At 45.8% G+C, this 16,906-nt stretch overlaps 1 protein-coding gene across 1 annotated transcript; it reads left to right on the forward strand.

Annotated features, from left to right (window-relative positions):
• Nucleotides 1-3,683: 3,683 nt before the first annotated feature.
• LOC121150096 (phospholipase A and acyltransferase 2-like) lies at nucleotides 3,684-16,052 on the forward strand. The gene is made up of 4 exons (XM_040970778.1): nucleotides 3,684-3,716; nucleotides 12,175-12,283; nucleotides 14,899-15,155; nucleotides 16,044-16,052. Exons 1-4 carry the CDS (start codon nucleotides 3,708-3,710, stop codon nucleotides 16,050-16,052), a joined length of 384 nt encoding a protein of 127 aa, XP_040826712.1. The 5' UTR covers nucleotides 3,684-3,707.
• Nucleotides 16,053-16,906: the final 854 nt, after the last annotated feature.

Consider the following 16,906-nt stretch of genomic DNA (forward strand, 5'->3'; position numbering starts at 1 on the left):
AATCCCTTTGCTGGGACAATTCACAGCCACCATGTCCACAGCCAAGTCGGCCGTATTCCCAGGGCCTAAGCCTGGCCATCTCTGAACCTCTGGGAATCTACACCCCTGGGATTCACCTTGAAAACAGCTCCCAAGGGAGACCCTGTGGGTCACAGCACAGTCTGGAATGGAGCCGACATCAGGACAGTTGTCAGAGGCAAGGGCACCAGGAGCCCATGGCCACAGAATAGCTGAGTTTTTGTGGAAAATCTGAGCATAGCCTCCAACCCACACCCTTCAGAGTCATACAAGTTTGTTAACCCAAAACACACATTTCTCTTATTTTTTTATTTGAAAGAGTTCCAGAGAGGTCATCCATCTGCTGGGTCATTCCCCAGATGGCTGCAACAGTCAGGGCTGTGTCAAATCAATATAGGAGCCAGGAGCTTCTCTGGGTCTCCCATGGGGATGCAGTGGCCCAAGACATGGACCGTCCTCTGCTGCAATCTCAGGCTATTAGCAGGGAGCTAGGTGGGAAGTGAAGAAGCCAGGACAGAGCCTCAGGGATCACAGATTACAAGGCACCCAACACTAGGTCCTCCTTCGTATGGCTTGGTATGCCTTACCTGGTGACTGGTCTGCAGCATTCTACATGAACATGACTTTGACATATAAAAAATAATGCCTGATTACCTCCCTCCAGAGTCTCATCATCTAGTACTAAAATATAACATTTCTGAGGATCCTTTCAATTACCTCCTCATGTTGGCATTTAGAAAGCTTGTGTTTGGAGGCTAGCACTGTGCACAGTGGGTTAGACTGCCACCTGCGACACTAGCATCCTATTGGGTCACTTGTTCAGGTCCTGGCTGCTCCACCTCCAATCCAGCTCCCTGCCGCAGGCCTGGGAAAGCAGTAAACGATGATCCTTGGGTGCTCAGGCCTCTGCAGCATGTGGGACACCAGAGGAAGTTCCTGGATCCTGACTTCCACCTGGCTCATCCACTGTTGTTGCAGCCATTTGGACAGTGAACCAGTGGATGGAAAAATACCCCTCTCTAACTCTTTAAAATAATTAAATACATCTTTTTTTAAAGATTCATTTATTTTTATTGGAAAGACAGATATAAAGAGAGGAGAGACAGAGAGGAAGATCTTCCACCCGTTGGTTTACACCCAAACGGTCACAGCAGCCATAGCTGAGCTGATCCAAAGCCAGGAGCCCGGAGGCTCTTCCAGGTCCCCCATACCAATACAGGAGCCCAAGGCTTTGGACCATCCTCCACTGCTTTCCCAGATCACAGGCAGAGATATGGATGGGAAGCAGAACCACCAGGACTAGAACCAGTGCCCATATGGGATCCCTGTTCATGCAAGATGAGGACTTTAGCCTCTAGGTTACCGTGCTGAGTCTGATTACATACATCTTTTAAAAAATGAACACTCAAAAGCACTTTTTAACTCAGAGATCTAATTCTCCCTGAGACTATAGATGGAATATTATAGTACATTAGTATTATATATCATATTACATACTATTACACTGTATATCATTATATTATATTAGCTTTTCACACCTACATTACCATGGCTCAAAGCCACTCCCTTCTACAGATTGGTCACCTCAGAATGTACCTCCAGAACTTCCCAGTGTCCCCTGAGTGTGGCCTCTGAAGAACCCATGGCCACATCTTTGCAATTTCTCACCTCACCCTCAGCCACCATGACCTGACTGAATGGCCACCCCATGTGGCCATCCCATGGTGCTCACCCCTGCCAGCAATGCTGGAGCTTCAGGACTAGGACTGGCAATGCACACTCAGCTTTTGTGTCCTAAGTATGAGAACTTGGTTGGTTTCTCTTTCTCTCAGCACAATAGAGACAGATATGATGAACAGACTCCCCAAGAAGCCCAGGGCTTGGAGGAGATTGAATAACAAAGAAGCAGGCCTGGCACGGTGGTCTAACAGCTAAAGTTTTCAACTTGAACACACCGGGATCCCATATGGACCCTGGTGATAATCCCAGCAGCACTGTTTCCCATCCAGCTTCCTGCTTGTGGCCTGGGAAAGCAGTCGAGGACAGCCCAAAGCCTTGGGACCCTGTACCCATGTGGAATACCTGGAGGAAGTTCCTAGCTCCTGGGTTCAGAGCAACGCAGCATCATCTGTTATGGTCACTTGAGGAGTGAATCATCAGACCAAAGATCTTCCTCTCTGTCTCTCTTCCTCTCTGTATATCTGACTTCCCAATAAAAATAAGTAAATCTTTAAAAAAAAAAAAAAAGAAGAACAACAACAACAACAACGACAAGGAGAGTAACGTGTATAGCCTACAGTAAGGGGGACTTTGTTCACATTGCAAAAGGAAAGCACTAGGAGACAGTTTGACGTTGGGGATAGAGGGGTGGTTTCCAGAAGTATCCTTTGCCTGCCCTGCCCCAGAGGCTACACCAAGACAGGAGGACCCAGCTGCTCCACCCAGAGGTCAACCCCAATGACCATAAGACCCAGCAAGAAGCAGAGTTTTCCCCAAACCCTGTACTGTGAGACTTAATGCCTCCAACCTCATTCTTGGCCCGAGATAAATCATTCCACTATCAGGGACACTAGGCAGGTGCAGTCCCCTTTAGGAGCAGACCAAGCCAGGTGCCTGTTAAGAGTCTCAGGTGTCGGACCCAGTGCAGTGGCCTAATGGGTAAAGTGCTTGCCTCACACACGCTGGGATCCCATATGGGTGCCAGTTCTAGTCCCGGCAGCCCCCTTCCCATCCAGCTCCCTGCTTGTGGCCTGGGAAGGCAGTCAAAGATGGCCCAAAGCCTTGGGACCCTGCACTAGCGTGGGAGGCTCCAGGCTCCAAACAACGGTGAGTCTCTGCACCGTTACTTATCTGCTAGGACAGTGGCCTTATCCCTGGAGTCGCTTGGAGTCATTGTCACCTGGACATGAACCCTCAGTTTCCTATAGGCCTCCACCTGTACCATCTGCCAGACAGCTTATAGCTCCATACCCCCAAAGACCCAGAGCTCACTGCTGTGCTGCCAGAGAGCTTTGTCCAGAGTCATTGGCACCCTGGGCATGGCCAGAACCTCAGGGCATCTAGCAGGGTGAAAGTCCCCGGTCACCAGTCTGGGCTGTCTTCCCTCCCACCAGCCACCTCTATGGGTGGCCAGTGGGATACACAAGGTGATTTTTCTAAAAATATAGATTTTTTTTATATGTAATTGAAAAGTAGAGTTACAGAGAGAGAATCTTGCAGTAGCTGGTTCACGCCTGCAAATGCCTGCAGCAGACAGAATCAGGTCAGGATGAAGACAAGAGCCTGTCTCCCACTGGGTACAGGGACACAAACTTTGTGTCATTTCTGCTGCCATTTCAGACAGTTAGCAGGGAGCTGCACTGGAAGTGGGGTACCTGGCACCCGAATTGGTGCTCTGGTCTGGGATGCTGGCACTGTCGACCTTAGCTTAACCAACTGATGCTCCTGACCACTCCTGAGCCAATTCCTCCCAGATTGTCCCTCTTCAACTCTGGTTTCCTTACTCTCCTGCCAGTTTCCATACCTGTACCCTGCCCTTGTTTAATGATCACATTATTTGCATATGAACCTTGGTCTTTGATGTGACATATTTCCATGCTCGAGCAGGTAAAGCAGCGAAAACGAAACTTCGTTATCAATAAAGGCTGAGCCTGCGAGCAGCTGCACACAAGCCATCTGCTGGACACAATATGGCTTCGGTGAGTCCCCAGACACAGCAGTAGTGGGGAAGGGTTGTACTGTGTGGGTCCCGGTCTGCTGCCAGCTCTGGCACACGCTGATGCCCATGGCCCGACTTCTTCTGATGGGTGGGCATTAGAACCCTGACCATCGAATGCGAACCCAGAAGGTGTCTTGGTCTCAGCTGTTGTGTGGGTATGGATCTACAGAGGCTGGGAAGGAGGCGGCAGCACCTGCCAGGGTCTGGATTTTTGCTTTTCCAAGTGTCCTCTGGCCACATTCCTAGTGGCTTCCTGGCCTCCCAGGGTGCAGTGTGGCGGCAGGGTGTGGGGAGCCTCTGTTCAGGATGATGGCCCACAGCTGTGTGGGCAGTGGTGGAGGTCCTGGAAGGAAGCTGAGGATGACAAGGACTAAAACACTTGGCCGTCACCTGCTGCATCGTGGGGTGTGCAGTAGCAGAAAGCTGGGTAGGCAGCTGAGTAATCAGAATTTAAACCAAGTCCTCCAGTAGGGGAGGCAAATGTTTCTAGAAATGACTTAACCACTATGTTATATGTCTGCCCTTGGCTTTATGTCTTATTGTGTGTTATTTTTCCAAAGATTGGTTGATGATTGATTGATTTTTATTAGAAAGGTAGATATACAGGAAGAAGGATAGACAGAAAGCTCTTCCATCCTTTGGGTCACTCCCCGAGTGACCTCAATAATCTGAGCTGAGCCAATCCAAAGCCAGGAGTCAGGAGCTTTCTCTGGATCTCCCACATGGGTACAGAGTCATAAGGCTTTGGGCTGTCCTTGTCTGCTTTCCCAGGCCACAAATAGGGAACCAGGTGAGAAGTGCAGAAGCTGGGACTAGAACCGGCAACCATATGGATCCTGGAACAATTAAGGTGAGGATTTAGCCACTGAGCTGTTGTGGTTTTTAATCAGGTTTCTTGACTACAGTTGATCTAGAATGTTCCTGGTTCTTGTCCTTTATTTACCAGCTTTGTGGAATACCATGGTGATACCTTAACATCATTCAATGATGCTTCATGGGTTTTAGAAATATCGATATGAACATATGGGTTTCAATGTATTTTGTAAGATCCAACCCATGTGCAGCTGTTAGTTTCTGATAACTAAATCTGTCCTAACTTTGATCTATCTGGTTTTTTTTTGGGGGGGGGGGCTAAAAAAGGATTATTTTTAACTTGATTTGAAAAGCATAGGGGGAAAGGAGAAAGCAAGAGAGAGGGAGAGAAGGAGAGAGAGGGAGAGAGAATGTGTGTGAGAGAGAGAGTGTTCCCATCTGCTGGTTCACTTCTCCAAATGCCTATTAACCTGGTTGAAGTCAGGAATCCAGAACCCCATCTGAGTCTCATGTGGTGACAGGATCTGAGTACTTGAACCATCAACTTCTGGTTCCCAGGAGCTGGAATGGAGAGCAGAGATGAGACTCAAACTCAGACACCCCAAAAATGGGATGCCAGTGTCCTGGATGTGTCATGTCTTCTGTGCCCAAATGCCCACTCCTCCAGGTGGCCCTTGATCTGTCCATCGATGTCTTGCCAGCTGTGTCTGACCCTAGCCTCCAAGCCAATGGTCATTGCACCACCCAGCCATGGTTTAGCTTCCTGATCAGGGTAGACCTGACCCCTGTGGCTTGGCTCAGCCTAGTCAGAGAGTGGAGTGGTAATTGCTGACCTCAGAGTGGTCCAGAAATAGAACACTTGTGCCAAGGGCAGCATGCCTTCTGCTTGAGCTGAAGCGCACTGCCCCATTAGGAACTGCAAGCACACCTGCCATCTGTCACCCTGCTTCTGGCCTGAGCCAAGATGTCAGCTGTCTCAGGCTTCCTGGGATGGTCTGGATTGCTAAGGGCACAAATATAGAGAGAAGGAGGGGCAGGAGAGAGAGAGAGAGAGAGAGAGAGAGAGAGAGAGAGAAGCTGAGAGAGAGAAGCTGAGAGAGCAAGTGAGAGGAGAGAGAGATCACTGGCTCACTTTCCAGATGCTCACAACAACAGCCATGGCTGGGTCAGGCTGAAGCTGAGAGTCAGGGAGTCTGGCCAGGCCTCCCACACGGGAGGTAGGAACCCAGACACTTGGGCCATCACCTGCTGCCACCCAGGGTACACATTAGCAAAAGGCTGAGTAGCAAGCAGAGAGCTGGGACTTGAACCAAACGCTCTGATATGGCAGGTGGACATCCTAAGGGCTGGGTTGCCCCACTGCACCACAATGCTTACCTCCACCAAAAGTAATGTAGACTTAAGTGTTTGCTCTTACTTTCCTCAGGCCCAGTCTGCTCCTCTTTTTTATTATTTTTATTTTAAATTTTGAATTTTATTGTACAATTCTGTATAATCTGGGATTTCCCCCTCCCACAACTAATTTTTCCCATATTGTCACAACAGTACATTCCTTCATATGGAATCAGTCTGCTATTTAAGTGTGCCCCGACATTGCTGGTACAGACAATGTCAGACAGTCCATCATCCCAGTGTCTAGATATGTCCAAAACTTTCATTTGGAGTCCATCTTTTGGGTTCAGGGATGCATGTTGCATTGTGTCATCATATTTGGACATGGTAGTCTCCATTACTTCATTACTATACATTCCAATTTGCATGATGGTTTCCTTATATTAGAGAGATCATATGATATTTGTCTTTTTGAGATTGACTTATTTTACTGAGCTTGATGATCTCTAGTTGGGACGATCTAGTTGCAAATGGTATAATTTCATTCTTTTTAATGGCTGAATAATATTCCATTCAATAGATATAACACAGTTGCTTTAATCACTCCTCTTTGGATGAGCATCTGGATTGTTTCCATGTCTTTGCTGTTATAGATTGCGCTGCTATAAATATAGGATTACAGATCCCCTTTTCATATGTAGTTTTAATTTCTCTTGAGTATATTCCAAGCAGCGGGATAGCTGGGTCATATGGCAGGCTTATTTGCAATTCTCTAAGTACTCTACATACTGCTTTCCACAGTGGTTGTACTAGCCTGCACTCCCACCAGCAATGAAGGAGGGTACCTTTCTCCCCACGTCCATGCCAGCAGGTGTTGTGAGTTGAGTTCTGAATGTAGGTCAATCTGATTAGAGCTAGATGGTACCTCAATGTAGTTTTCATTTGTATCTCCCTGATGGCTAAGGGAGCCTAAACATCTTTTGATTTCTGTTAGCCATTTGAATCGCTTCTTTTGAAAATTTTCTGTTCATTTCCTTTGCCTATTTTTTGACAGAATTGTTTTTTGTTCCTGTTCTGGGATTCTGAAGCTCTTTGTAAATCCTGGATATTAGTCCACGATCACTTGTGTAGCATGCAAAAATTTTCTCTCATTTTGTTGGTTGCTTTTTCACTGTGTTGATCATTTCCTTTGCTGTACATAAGCTTTGTAGTTTGATGTAGTCCCATTTGTTCATTTTGGCTTTGACTGCCTGTGCTTTTGGTGTCTTTTCTAAGAAGTCTTTCCCCATTACTATTTCTTGGAGAGTATTTCCTGTTTTCCTTTAATAGTTTGATGGTTTCTGGGTGTGAATTTAGGTCCTTGATACATTTAGAGCTGATTTTTGTATAATGTGACAGGTGTGGGGTTTGCTTCTTAATTCTACAAGCTGCTATCCGATTGTCCCAACAGCATTTGTTGAAGAGACCAGGCTTTTTGTCTGGATCGTTTTCAGTTTTCTTGTCAAATATTAATTGGCTATACATGCATAGGCTCCCTTCTGGTGTTTCTATTCTGTTCCATTGATCTTATTCTCTGTTTCTGTACCAGTACCAGACTGTTTTGATAACCACTGCTCTGTAGTATGTCTTGAGGTCTGGAATTGTGATTTCTCCAGCTTGATTCTTATTCCTCAGGATAGCTTTGGCTATTCGTGGTCTCTTGTGTTTCCAGATGAACTTTTGTATCTTCTTTGTTATTTCTGTGAAGAATGTTGCTGGGATTTTGATTGGGATTGCATTGAATCTATATATTACTTTTGGTAATATGAACATTTTGATAATGTTGATCCTACCAGTTCAGGAAAATGGTAAGTTTCTCCATTCTTCAATATCTTCTTCTGTTTCCTAATTTTTATAGTTTTCATCATAGAAGTCTTCTACATATTTACTTAGCCTAATTCCTAAATATTTACGATTTCTCTCTGCTATTTTAAAAGGGACTGTGCTTACACTATCTTTCTCGGCCATGGAATTATTTGTGTACACTAGTGCCATTGATTTGTGTTCGTTAATTCTGTATCTGGCTACACTTCCAAAGTCTTTTATGAGTTCCAGTACTGTCTTGACTGAGTTTTTTGTTTCTCCTATGTAGAGAATCATGTAATCTGCAAATAGAGATACTTTCAGTTCCTCATTTCCAATTTGGATTCCTTTAATTCCTTTTTCTTGCCTAATAGCTCTGGCAAGGACTTTCAATACTATATTGAAGAGTAGTGGTGACAGTGGACATCCCTGTCTAGTTCCAGATTTTAATGGAAAGTCTTCCAATCTTTCTCCATTTAGAATGGTGCTGGCATTGGGATTTTTGTAAATTGCTTTGATTGTGTTGTAGAATGCTCCTTCTATGACTATCTTGCTTAGGGTTTTCAGCATGAAGTGGTGTTGGATTTTATCAAATGCCTTCTCTGCATCTATTGAGAGGATCGTATGGTTTTTATTTTTCATTTTATTGATGTGATGTATCACATTTATTGATTTGTGAATGTTGAACCATCCCTGCATGTCTGGGTGAATGATCTGCCTGCTGTACTGTTGGATTCTGTTGGCTACTATTTTGTTGAGGATCTTTGAGTCTGTGTTCATCAAGGATATTGATCTGTAGTTCTCTTTTTCTGCTGTTTCTTTATCTGGCTTTGACATTAAGTTGATATTAGCTTCATTGAAAGAGTTTGGAAGATTTGCCTCTCTATTGTTTGCAAAAGCTTGTGGAGGATTGGAGGAAGTTCCTCTTGAAACATTTGGTAGAATTCATCAGTGAAGCCATCTGGTAAAAAGACATTTCTTGATTGGGAGGGCTTTAATTACTGATTCAATCTGTCTGTGTTACAGCTCTATTTAGATTATTATTAATCTCGACTCTGATGCTATTGATGAGTCTCTTCTCCCTCCTTTTTTGATTAGTTGGGCTAGTGGGGAATCTTGTGAATTTTCTCAAAGAACCATCTCTTTGATTCATTGATCTTATGAACAGTTATCTTGGCCTCTATTTGTTTACTTCCTCCCTTATTCTGATTATTTCTTTTTTTCCACTAATCTTGGGATTGCTTTGCTGTTGTTTTTCTAGTTCCTTCAACTATAAGGTTAGCTGATTTATTTGATGCTTTCCTAGTTTCTTAACATAAGCATTGCTTGAGAGGAACTTTCCTCTTAACACTGCCTTGCTTGTGTCCCGTAAGTTTTGATATATTGTGTTCTTGACTTCACTTGTTTCAAGCAATTTTTTGATTTCCCCTTTGATTTCCTTTCTAATCCATTGCTCATTTAGTAACATACTATTCAGTTTCCATGTGTTTGAAAGTCTTCTTGGGTATTTTGACTTCTTGGTCTCTAGCTTCACTCCATGATGGTCTGGGAATATGCATGGTATAATTTTCATTTTTAAAAAATTGCTGAGGCTTGTTTTGTGACCTAAATCATGGTCAATTCTGGGGAAGGTTCCACATACTGATGAAAAAAGTGTATTCTCTATAAAATGAAAGGTTCAATAGATGTCAGCTTAAGTCCGTTTGCTCTAGAGTTTGGGTAAATTCTGTTGTTTCTTTACTGAGTTTCTGTCTTTTTGATCTGTTAATTGATGCTAATGGGGTAAAAGGTCACCCACTATGATTGTATTGGAGTTTATGTCTCCCTTTAAATCCATTAATGTTTGTTTCACATAGTTAGATGCCTTGGCATTTGGTACATATGTATTTATTATGGTGAACTCTTCTTGCTGAATGGATCCTTTGATTATTATATGGAGTCCTTCTTTCGATGTCTACATCATCTGATATAAGAATGGCTACTCCCACACGTTTTTCTTTACCATTTGCTTGGAATATCTTTTTCCATCCTTTTAATTTCAGTTTCCTCTGATATTTGTTGGTGAGATGTGTCTCCTGTAAGCAGGAAATATATTTTTATTTTATGCAGTCCTCTAATTTATGGCATTTGATTGATGAATTTAATCCATTTACATTCAATGTTAATGTGGATAGGTGGTAATTTTGTCCTGTCATCTTAGTAATGGGTTGTTCTTTGATTGAGTCTTCTGTTAGCCTTTTAGTGGGATGTTCTCCACATTTGCCTTTGGTTTTGGTAGCTGCTATTCCTTTTCTCTCTCATGATTACATCTTTGAGTGTTATCTGTAGGGCAGGTTTGGAGGAGGTGAATTCTTGGAGTTTTCCTTTATTGTGGAAAAATTTTTTCATTTTGAAAGACAAAAAAAGAGCTTTGCAAGACACATTACTCTGGGCTGAATTTTTTTCCTTTTTAGAGCCTACAATATGTCACTCCATTCTCTCCTGGCCTGTAGTGTTTCCTCTGAGAGGTCAGCTGTGAGTTTGATTGGTGTTCCTCTATAGGTCACTTGATTTTTCTCATGTGCAGATTTAAGGATTTTGTCCTTATGTTCAACTGAAGAGAGATTATCATGTGTTGTGAGGTTTTCTTTTGATTAACTTTGGTTTTCTGTGACCCTCCCATATATTGTTTTCCAATTCTTTCTCCAGATTAGGGGAATTTTCATCTATTATTTCATTGAATAAACCTACATTCTAAGTTTCTCTCTTTCTGTGCCTTCTGGAACTCCCATAGTTCTTATGTTAGGCCTTTTAATCACATCTTTTAATTCTTGGATACTTTTTTTTTTTTGCCCCAGCTCTGCTTCCAGCTTTTTGTTTGTTTCCCCCTGGTGATAGGAAATATCTTGCAATTCTGATATTCTTTCTTTTTGCTTTATTCATTCCATTTTTTTAGACTCTCCACTGTATTCTTAACTTCTGAAATGTAAGCTTTCATTTGATTCATTCCCTGTGTGACAAATTTCTTAAATTCTTTGAACTCATGTATTATGTGCTTCTCATTGTTGGTCAGGCTTTATAATGAGTTTTCTGTGTCCCCCATTTTCTCAATGTCTTCCTCAGTTAACTCTGAGGGTGGTAGAGACTTCTGTTCCTTCACTGGGGAGTCTTCAGTAACATTCATTGTGCCTCTGTCTTTTCTTTTAACTTTTGACATTGCAATCCTGCTTGGCAGATTTTCCTCCTTGGTACAGATTTCTAAGATCTATTACCTACAGGTCTACAAGTCAATTTTTATGTTCTGTCAGCTATCCTGGATTAGGAAGATGTCAGCTGTCCCAGATAACAGATTTATCAGCAATGCTGATCTTGTCTGGACACACAAGATGGCACCCGGCAGAGCACTGCTGGAGAGCCTGGGCTACTGGCCTTTTGATCCATAGACCACACAGATCCTGCAGGACGCAAAGCTGGCATTGTCCTCCCCATGAGATCAGCCTGGTGTGACTAGCTGGAAATACTCCCACTCCAGTGGTTGATCCCTGTGCTGCGAGTTCCAATCCACCTCCAATCTGCCCTGTGGAATCTGCCACTCCCTTTCCATTCATTGCTGGGCCAAACTGTTCAGTGGGATTTGCCAGTCTCGGGCTGCATTTATCTCCCAAGCTCGCTGTGTGAGCTTGAGCTCCCACCTGGCTGCCACAAGAGCTGATGTGTGGCTGCCATTGGATCCTTGGCTGTCGCTGGAGTCCGAATGGCTGCTCACCAGTTGCTGGGGGGTTTTCTGTTCTCTGAAACACCACTCCACCATCGCTGCATCTTCACTGTGTCTAGGAGGTCTCCGGGCACCCCTTGTTGACTATCTGGCCCCTATCTTTTTCTATAATCTGCTCTTTGTGCTTTACCCTAATGATTTTTTGTCATCCCAAACATGTCTGCACCCTATGCTGCCATCTTGATTCTCCCAGTCTGCTCCTCTTAAGATGGAGCAATGATGTTCTCCCCAAAGATGCGATGGGGGACATGCCTCAAGCGTTCCACACTGGGTTTGGTGTCATGGACTTTGCATATTGGAGCTCTGTGACTCACAGGAATGACTCAGGCTAACGTGTATGACAGGTGGTCATCACTGAGACGTTTCAGGTGTCATCTGCTGACACACACATGCTGGGTACATCAAGTACATTCATGCCCAGCTCATATGCACCATTTCTCACACTCCTGATCCCTACTGGCCATCATCCTCTTCATCATCTCCAGGTCTACTGTGGAACACCTACCTTCATGGCGCAGCAGCCTTAGCAAGTGGGGGGGGAGGGTGGGATTCTTCCCAATGTAAGGAGTGCTCCCTTGTTCCTGTAGTCAATGAGCAAAGTGAGACTACAATCTGGGTCAAGAGTTCTTGCAGGTCAGGTTCTAGAATGTTCTTTCCCAAGTTTCACTCCTACCTTTGTCTGGCTTCTCTATTGAAGGCTTCACACACACCAAAAGTTGGAGATCTGATTGAGATTTTTGTCGTTGGTTTTCAACACTGGGCCGTCTACGTGGGAAATGACTACGTGGTCCATGTAGTTCCTGCAGGTAAGGGTTCTCCTAATTACACTAACTGAGATCAGGAGGGTAAACAGAGGCACAGGTACATGCTTGTCGTTTCTTGACTAATGGGGTTGGCACTCACGAAGTCTCGGTTGAATGAATCATGCCTTTCGTTGATGGGTGTATCAGAGGCTGCCTGCCTGTTCTTATCTGTCAGTTGGTGGCAAGATGGTTCTGGACCTTTGTTCCCTTTTATGGGAGTAGGAGGGGTTCAGCACTGGACAACCCTTCTCTACCTGCTGAGCATCCCCCCATATGTCACTTAGCCTACATGTTGGTTTTTCAGGAGGTGCAAGTCACAGCCAACAGCAGTCATTTCCTTCAAGCAGTCCACCCTGGCTGGCTGTGTTGTGTGATGCAAGCAGAATGCAGGGGAATCCTGGCTGCTCTGCTCACGGACTGACTTGGAGCACGTGGCTGCACTCTCTGTGGAGCCAGGATAAACTTCCCTTCCTCCCAGGAGCAGGTGCAGGTACAGGGTTGGAGCATGATGGCTTCAAGGAGAATGATGGACCCTGGAAGCCACTCACCTGCTGAACAGCATGGACCCAGATGAACTAGATCACCCCTGTATGCCCTGGGCTGCTACATAGCAGGTGTGTGTACACATGTGTATGTACACATATGTATGTATATTTGAGAGGCTTATTGCACATTGAAAAGAAGAATTCAGGACTGAGTGGATTTCAAACTGAAAAATGGCATGAAGCTTGGCTTGGAGCAGACATAGCATGAAGGAAGAAGTATAAGGGTCTTTGAGAGGCTCAGGGAAATTTAAGATGTAAAAAAAAATGAACTTCATGTATAGCTTATTCATAGTTTGTGTTTCCCATGAACTTTTGCTTTTAAGACATTTAATTTTATTGGAATGTCAGATTTACACAAATCTGACAGGCAGAAATGTTTTCTGTCTGCTGGTTAACCGCCTGCCTCTCCCCCCCCCCCCGCCAAGTGGCCTAACAGCCACAGCTGAGCTGCTCAGAAGACAGGAAACAGGACCATCTTCCAGGTCTCTCATAGGGGTGCAGGGTCCCAAGCCTTTCAGCCATCTCAAGTGCTTTCCCAGGCCACAAGCAGGGAGCTAGATGACAAATGCATTAGCTGGAACATGGACTGGCACCCATATGAAATCCCAGCGCATGCAAGGTGAGGACTTTACTCACTAGGCTACTGCATAGGTTCCCCCATGAACTTTTTTGAAGACTCTACACATGCTGTTGCATGCTTGCATTGGGCACAGAGACCTACATTCCTACATGGTGGGGAGTGTTGGTCGAGCGTCTTTATACCTGATTGGCCACAAGCTGTGGAAGCTCCTGCTCATGTGAGAATAGCTTAGTTTATTCACAGAACCAGTATTTATTGTAGAAATCAAGATTAATTTATGTGACTATGGGAGTTTGGTTTAAGGTTATTTTCAAACTGTGCCTTCCACTTTGGTTAATTTTCAGACATATATATACAAATGTAGCTTTATTTCTTTTTTAAAATATTTATTTTAATCAGAGTCAGATATACAGAGAAAAGGTGAGGCAAAAAGATCTTCCATTCACTTGTTCACTCTCCAAATGACCACAAATGTTGTAGCAGAACCGAGCCAATCCGAAGCCAGGAGCCTCCCCTGGGTCTCCCACGAGGCTGCAGGGTCCCAAGGCTTTGGGCCATCCTCTGCTGCTTTCTAAGGCCATAAGCATGAAGCCAGATAAGAACTAGAACAGATGTGTCAACTGTGTCAGTAACAAGGGGGCTTGCATCACAGATTTCAACACAAATTATTCATTTGTTTGAGGAGCAGTGACACACACACAGACTTGAAGGCAAAAGTAGCCTCATCTACTGGTTCATGTAACACACACCTGCGGGGAAAGGGCAAATGCACCCTAGCACCCAGGGAGAGCCCAGCTCTCAGCAGGCCTGCTCGGTCGGTGGCCCACAGTTCATCTGTTCCCTTCTAGTAGCTTCAGGCTCTGTCCCTAGCCATTATTTCAGTTCAGCTTCCCAGTAGCCCAGTAGTGAAACGGAGGAGGTAGGGTAGTCCCGCAAAAGATGAATCAGAAAACTGGAGGCATAGAGGTTACAACCCTCAACTGCCTTGGTCCTTTCCTTTTACAAGTCATAGAACAGGGCTCTGGGGCCAGGTTGGGAGATGAGTAGGGACAGGGCTGGCTTTAGGGATCATGATGAGTGAGCCAAGATTCTGGGAGTAGGTCTTGGTTGTGCTCAGGGATCCTCTTTCACACTATTGCAAATGTCCCTTCACCTGCAGGTGCTCCCACATTGCTGGTCCTGGTTGGGGAGCCCAATGACTTTTTCTAGCTGGTGATGGGGACATGGCTGTCTACTAGCTCAAGCCCTGATTCTTCCAGGGACATGTGAACCTACCTGGTCCATAAAGAAACTAGAGACCTGGGTCCCTGATGACTACCTAAAAAGACATCCAGACTTCAATTTGACCTGTTCTTGAATTTCAGCCCATGCAAGATGGACAGGTCCTTGGGGAAGGGGCCAAGGGCATTGAGGCTGCCTCAGTTGGGACCTGCTCTCAGCCTCAGTGACCCTGCGCCGGGCTGACGTGATGGTTTACATACAACAATTTGCAGGAGTTCGTGTATCCAGTATCATGTGTGTGTTGGCTAAAAAAGCCATAGTGAAGAAGGAACTGCTCTCTGAGGTGGTTGGGAAAGACGAGTACCGGGTCAATAACAAGCATGACAACAAGTACCCACCACTGCCTTCCAACAAGATTGTCCAGCTGGCCATGCAGAAGGTGGGCAGGGAGGTGCACTACTCGTTGACCCACAACAACTGTGAGCACTTCGTGAATAAGCTGCGCTATGGGATCTCCCGCAGCGACCAGGTATGTGCTCATTGGGGTACCCCTGACCCAGGAGTCAAACCATTCCTCAGGACAGGTGCTGGTTACCTGCTGTGTCTGTGCTAAGGGTGCAACAGGGAACATGGGCAAGACAGCAGAGAAGGACCTCTCGCCTTTGTGGCTATCACACTTGGTTGGGGAGATTGACACACGTGTGGATGATCCAGACCAGTGCAGATGGAGGTGACGGCCATGGAAGGAAGTGGCCGATTTGGCAAATCCAGGTTCCCTTGGCAGGCCATGTCTCTGCATTTATTTCAGAGATGGGTACATTAGACTGGATCTTGTCCCAGGGTATGGCTTACCAACTCCTGCTCTAAAGTCACTTGAAAAACCGGGTGATACCTCATCTGTTTGTGGGTGGCATATATGTTTTTCTTTTTTAATCTCCCAATTCTGAACACCCAGCAGAGCTTGGAATCTAGTCAGTTGCACATAGTTTGCATGCTTCTCTCACTTGCCTTCTTCACATTCAAGTGTTGCATGTTCAGCTCATCCAGCCAATGAGCAATGGTTCTGTGCCGTTTACACACAATTCATCTCCAGCAGGAGATGAATTATTCACAATTCATTAGCCAGCAGGAGATAGAGGCAAGGATGCCAGAGTGAGAACTGCCAGGCCACTCTGCTGTCCTGGGCACTGGAGTGGGAACTGCCCACGGTGCCCAAAGGTGGTTCTGCTCATCAGGCCCACCCTCTCCTTGGGCTGAGCAGGACCAGAGGTGGTGTGTTTGTCGGACAGGCTTTTTAGTGGAAGCTCAGGAACCTGGCTGTCCCTCTCCCTCTTCCTGCCTTCTCTTTGGACTGTGCTGATCTACAAGTGTCCTCCAGTGTCAGCTTGTTGCTCTTTTTCTTACTCTCTCCCTTCAGGAACATTAGGCTGTGGGGACTACAGAGCTAAGGACACCGCCCAACCCCTTGCACAGCCACGCTGGGGCAGCCAAGGCTGCGTCCCTCAGGCCAGCTGCTGAGACAGCCTCGCCTGGCAGGAGGGTGTGCTCCAGACACCTGTCCTGGGCCTCTGACTTCTTCTGCTGATGAGAGGGTTGCCCAGGTGCCACCCACAGTGCTGGCATCTTCCTCAGGGACCTGGGCAGGATCAACATTAGAAAGGCTGCCGACCACTCGACCTCATGCCTTGCATTTTCCTGTGTTTCTGACTCTGCTGAGCCCAGGCTGGTCCCCTGCCCCACCCTGCCCACGGGCCTCTACCCCAGCTCCCCCGTCACCGTGACTCAAGTGTCTTTGCAGGTTCTATGAAATGATGTCTGGCCACAATCACGCAGGTCACTGGAAGATGGTTCTGTGTGTCCTTGAACAAAACGGGCTGCACCTGTGCCTGCTTCCTTGTCCCCAGCCACGCGTGCTTTCAAATTTGTTAATATCTGCTGTCCGTGGAATTTTGTTCTTGACAGGGTTCATCGTCAGGCTTCACCTCTGGAAGGTGGTACTAAAATGCCTGCAGTGCAGAGCGACGGGGCACAGCAAGCAAAGTCCAGGCCTGGGGGAAGTCTGGCATGAGGCCCGACCCCATAAAGCAGTGATTCTCATGGGCTCCCCAGGGATCTTTCAGCTCAGGGCAGCTGTGCTCAGTGGGTGGGGGGTGGGTCCTTCCTCCCTCTCTGTGGTTTCTCAGGGTGTTTGTTACCTGCTTTTAAATATTTATGTATTGAATGGCAAGGGCGGGGAGGGAATGCAAAGGAACAGGGTGGGGAGAAAAGAGAAATAGAAAG

This window comes from Ochotona curzoniae, unplaced genomic scaffold (assembly GCF_017591425.1).
Source record: "Ochotona curzoniae isolate NIBS_2020 unplaced genomic scaffold, NIBS_Ocur_1.0 scaffold_4937, whole genome shotgun sequence".
NCBI lineage: Eukaryota > Metazoa > Chordata > Mammalia > Lagomorpha > Ochotonidae > Ochotona > Ochotona curzoniae.

What these genes read in the sequence shown, in the direction of transcription:
- LOC121150096 (XM_040970778.1), top strand. An exon ending in GGTCCATGTAGTTCCTGCAG is followed by an intron (nt 12,284 to 14,898) that starts GTAAGGGTTCTC and finishes AACAATTTGCAG; the next exon opens with GAGTTCGTGTATCCAGTATC.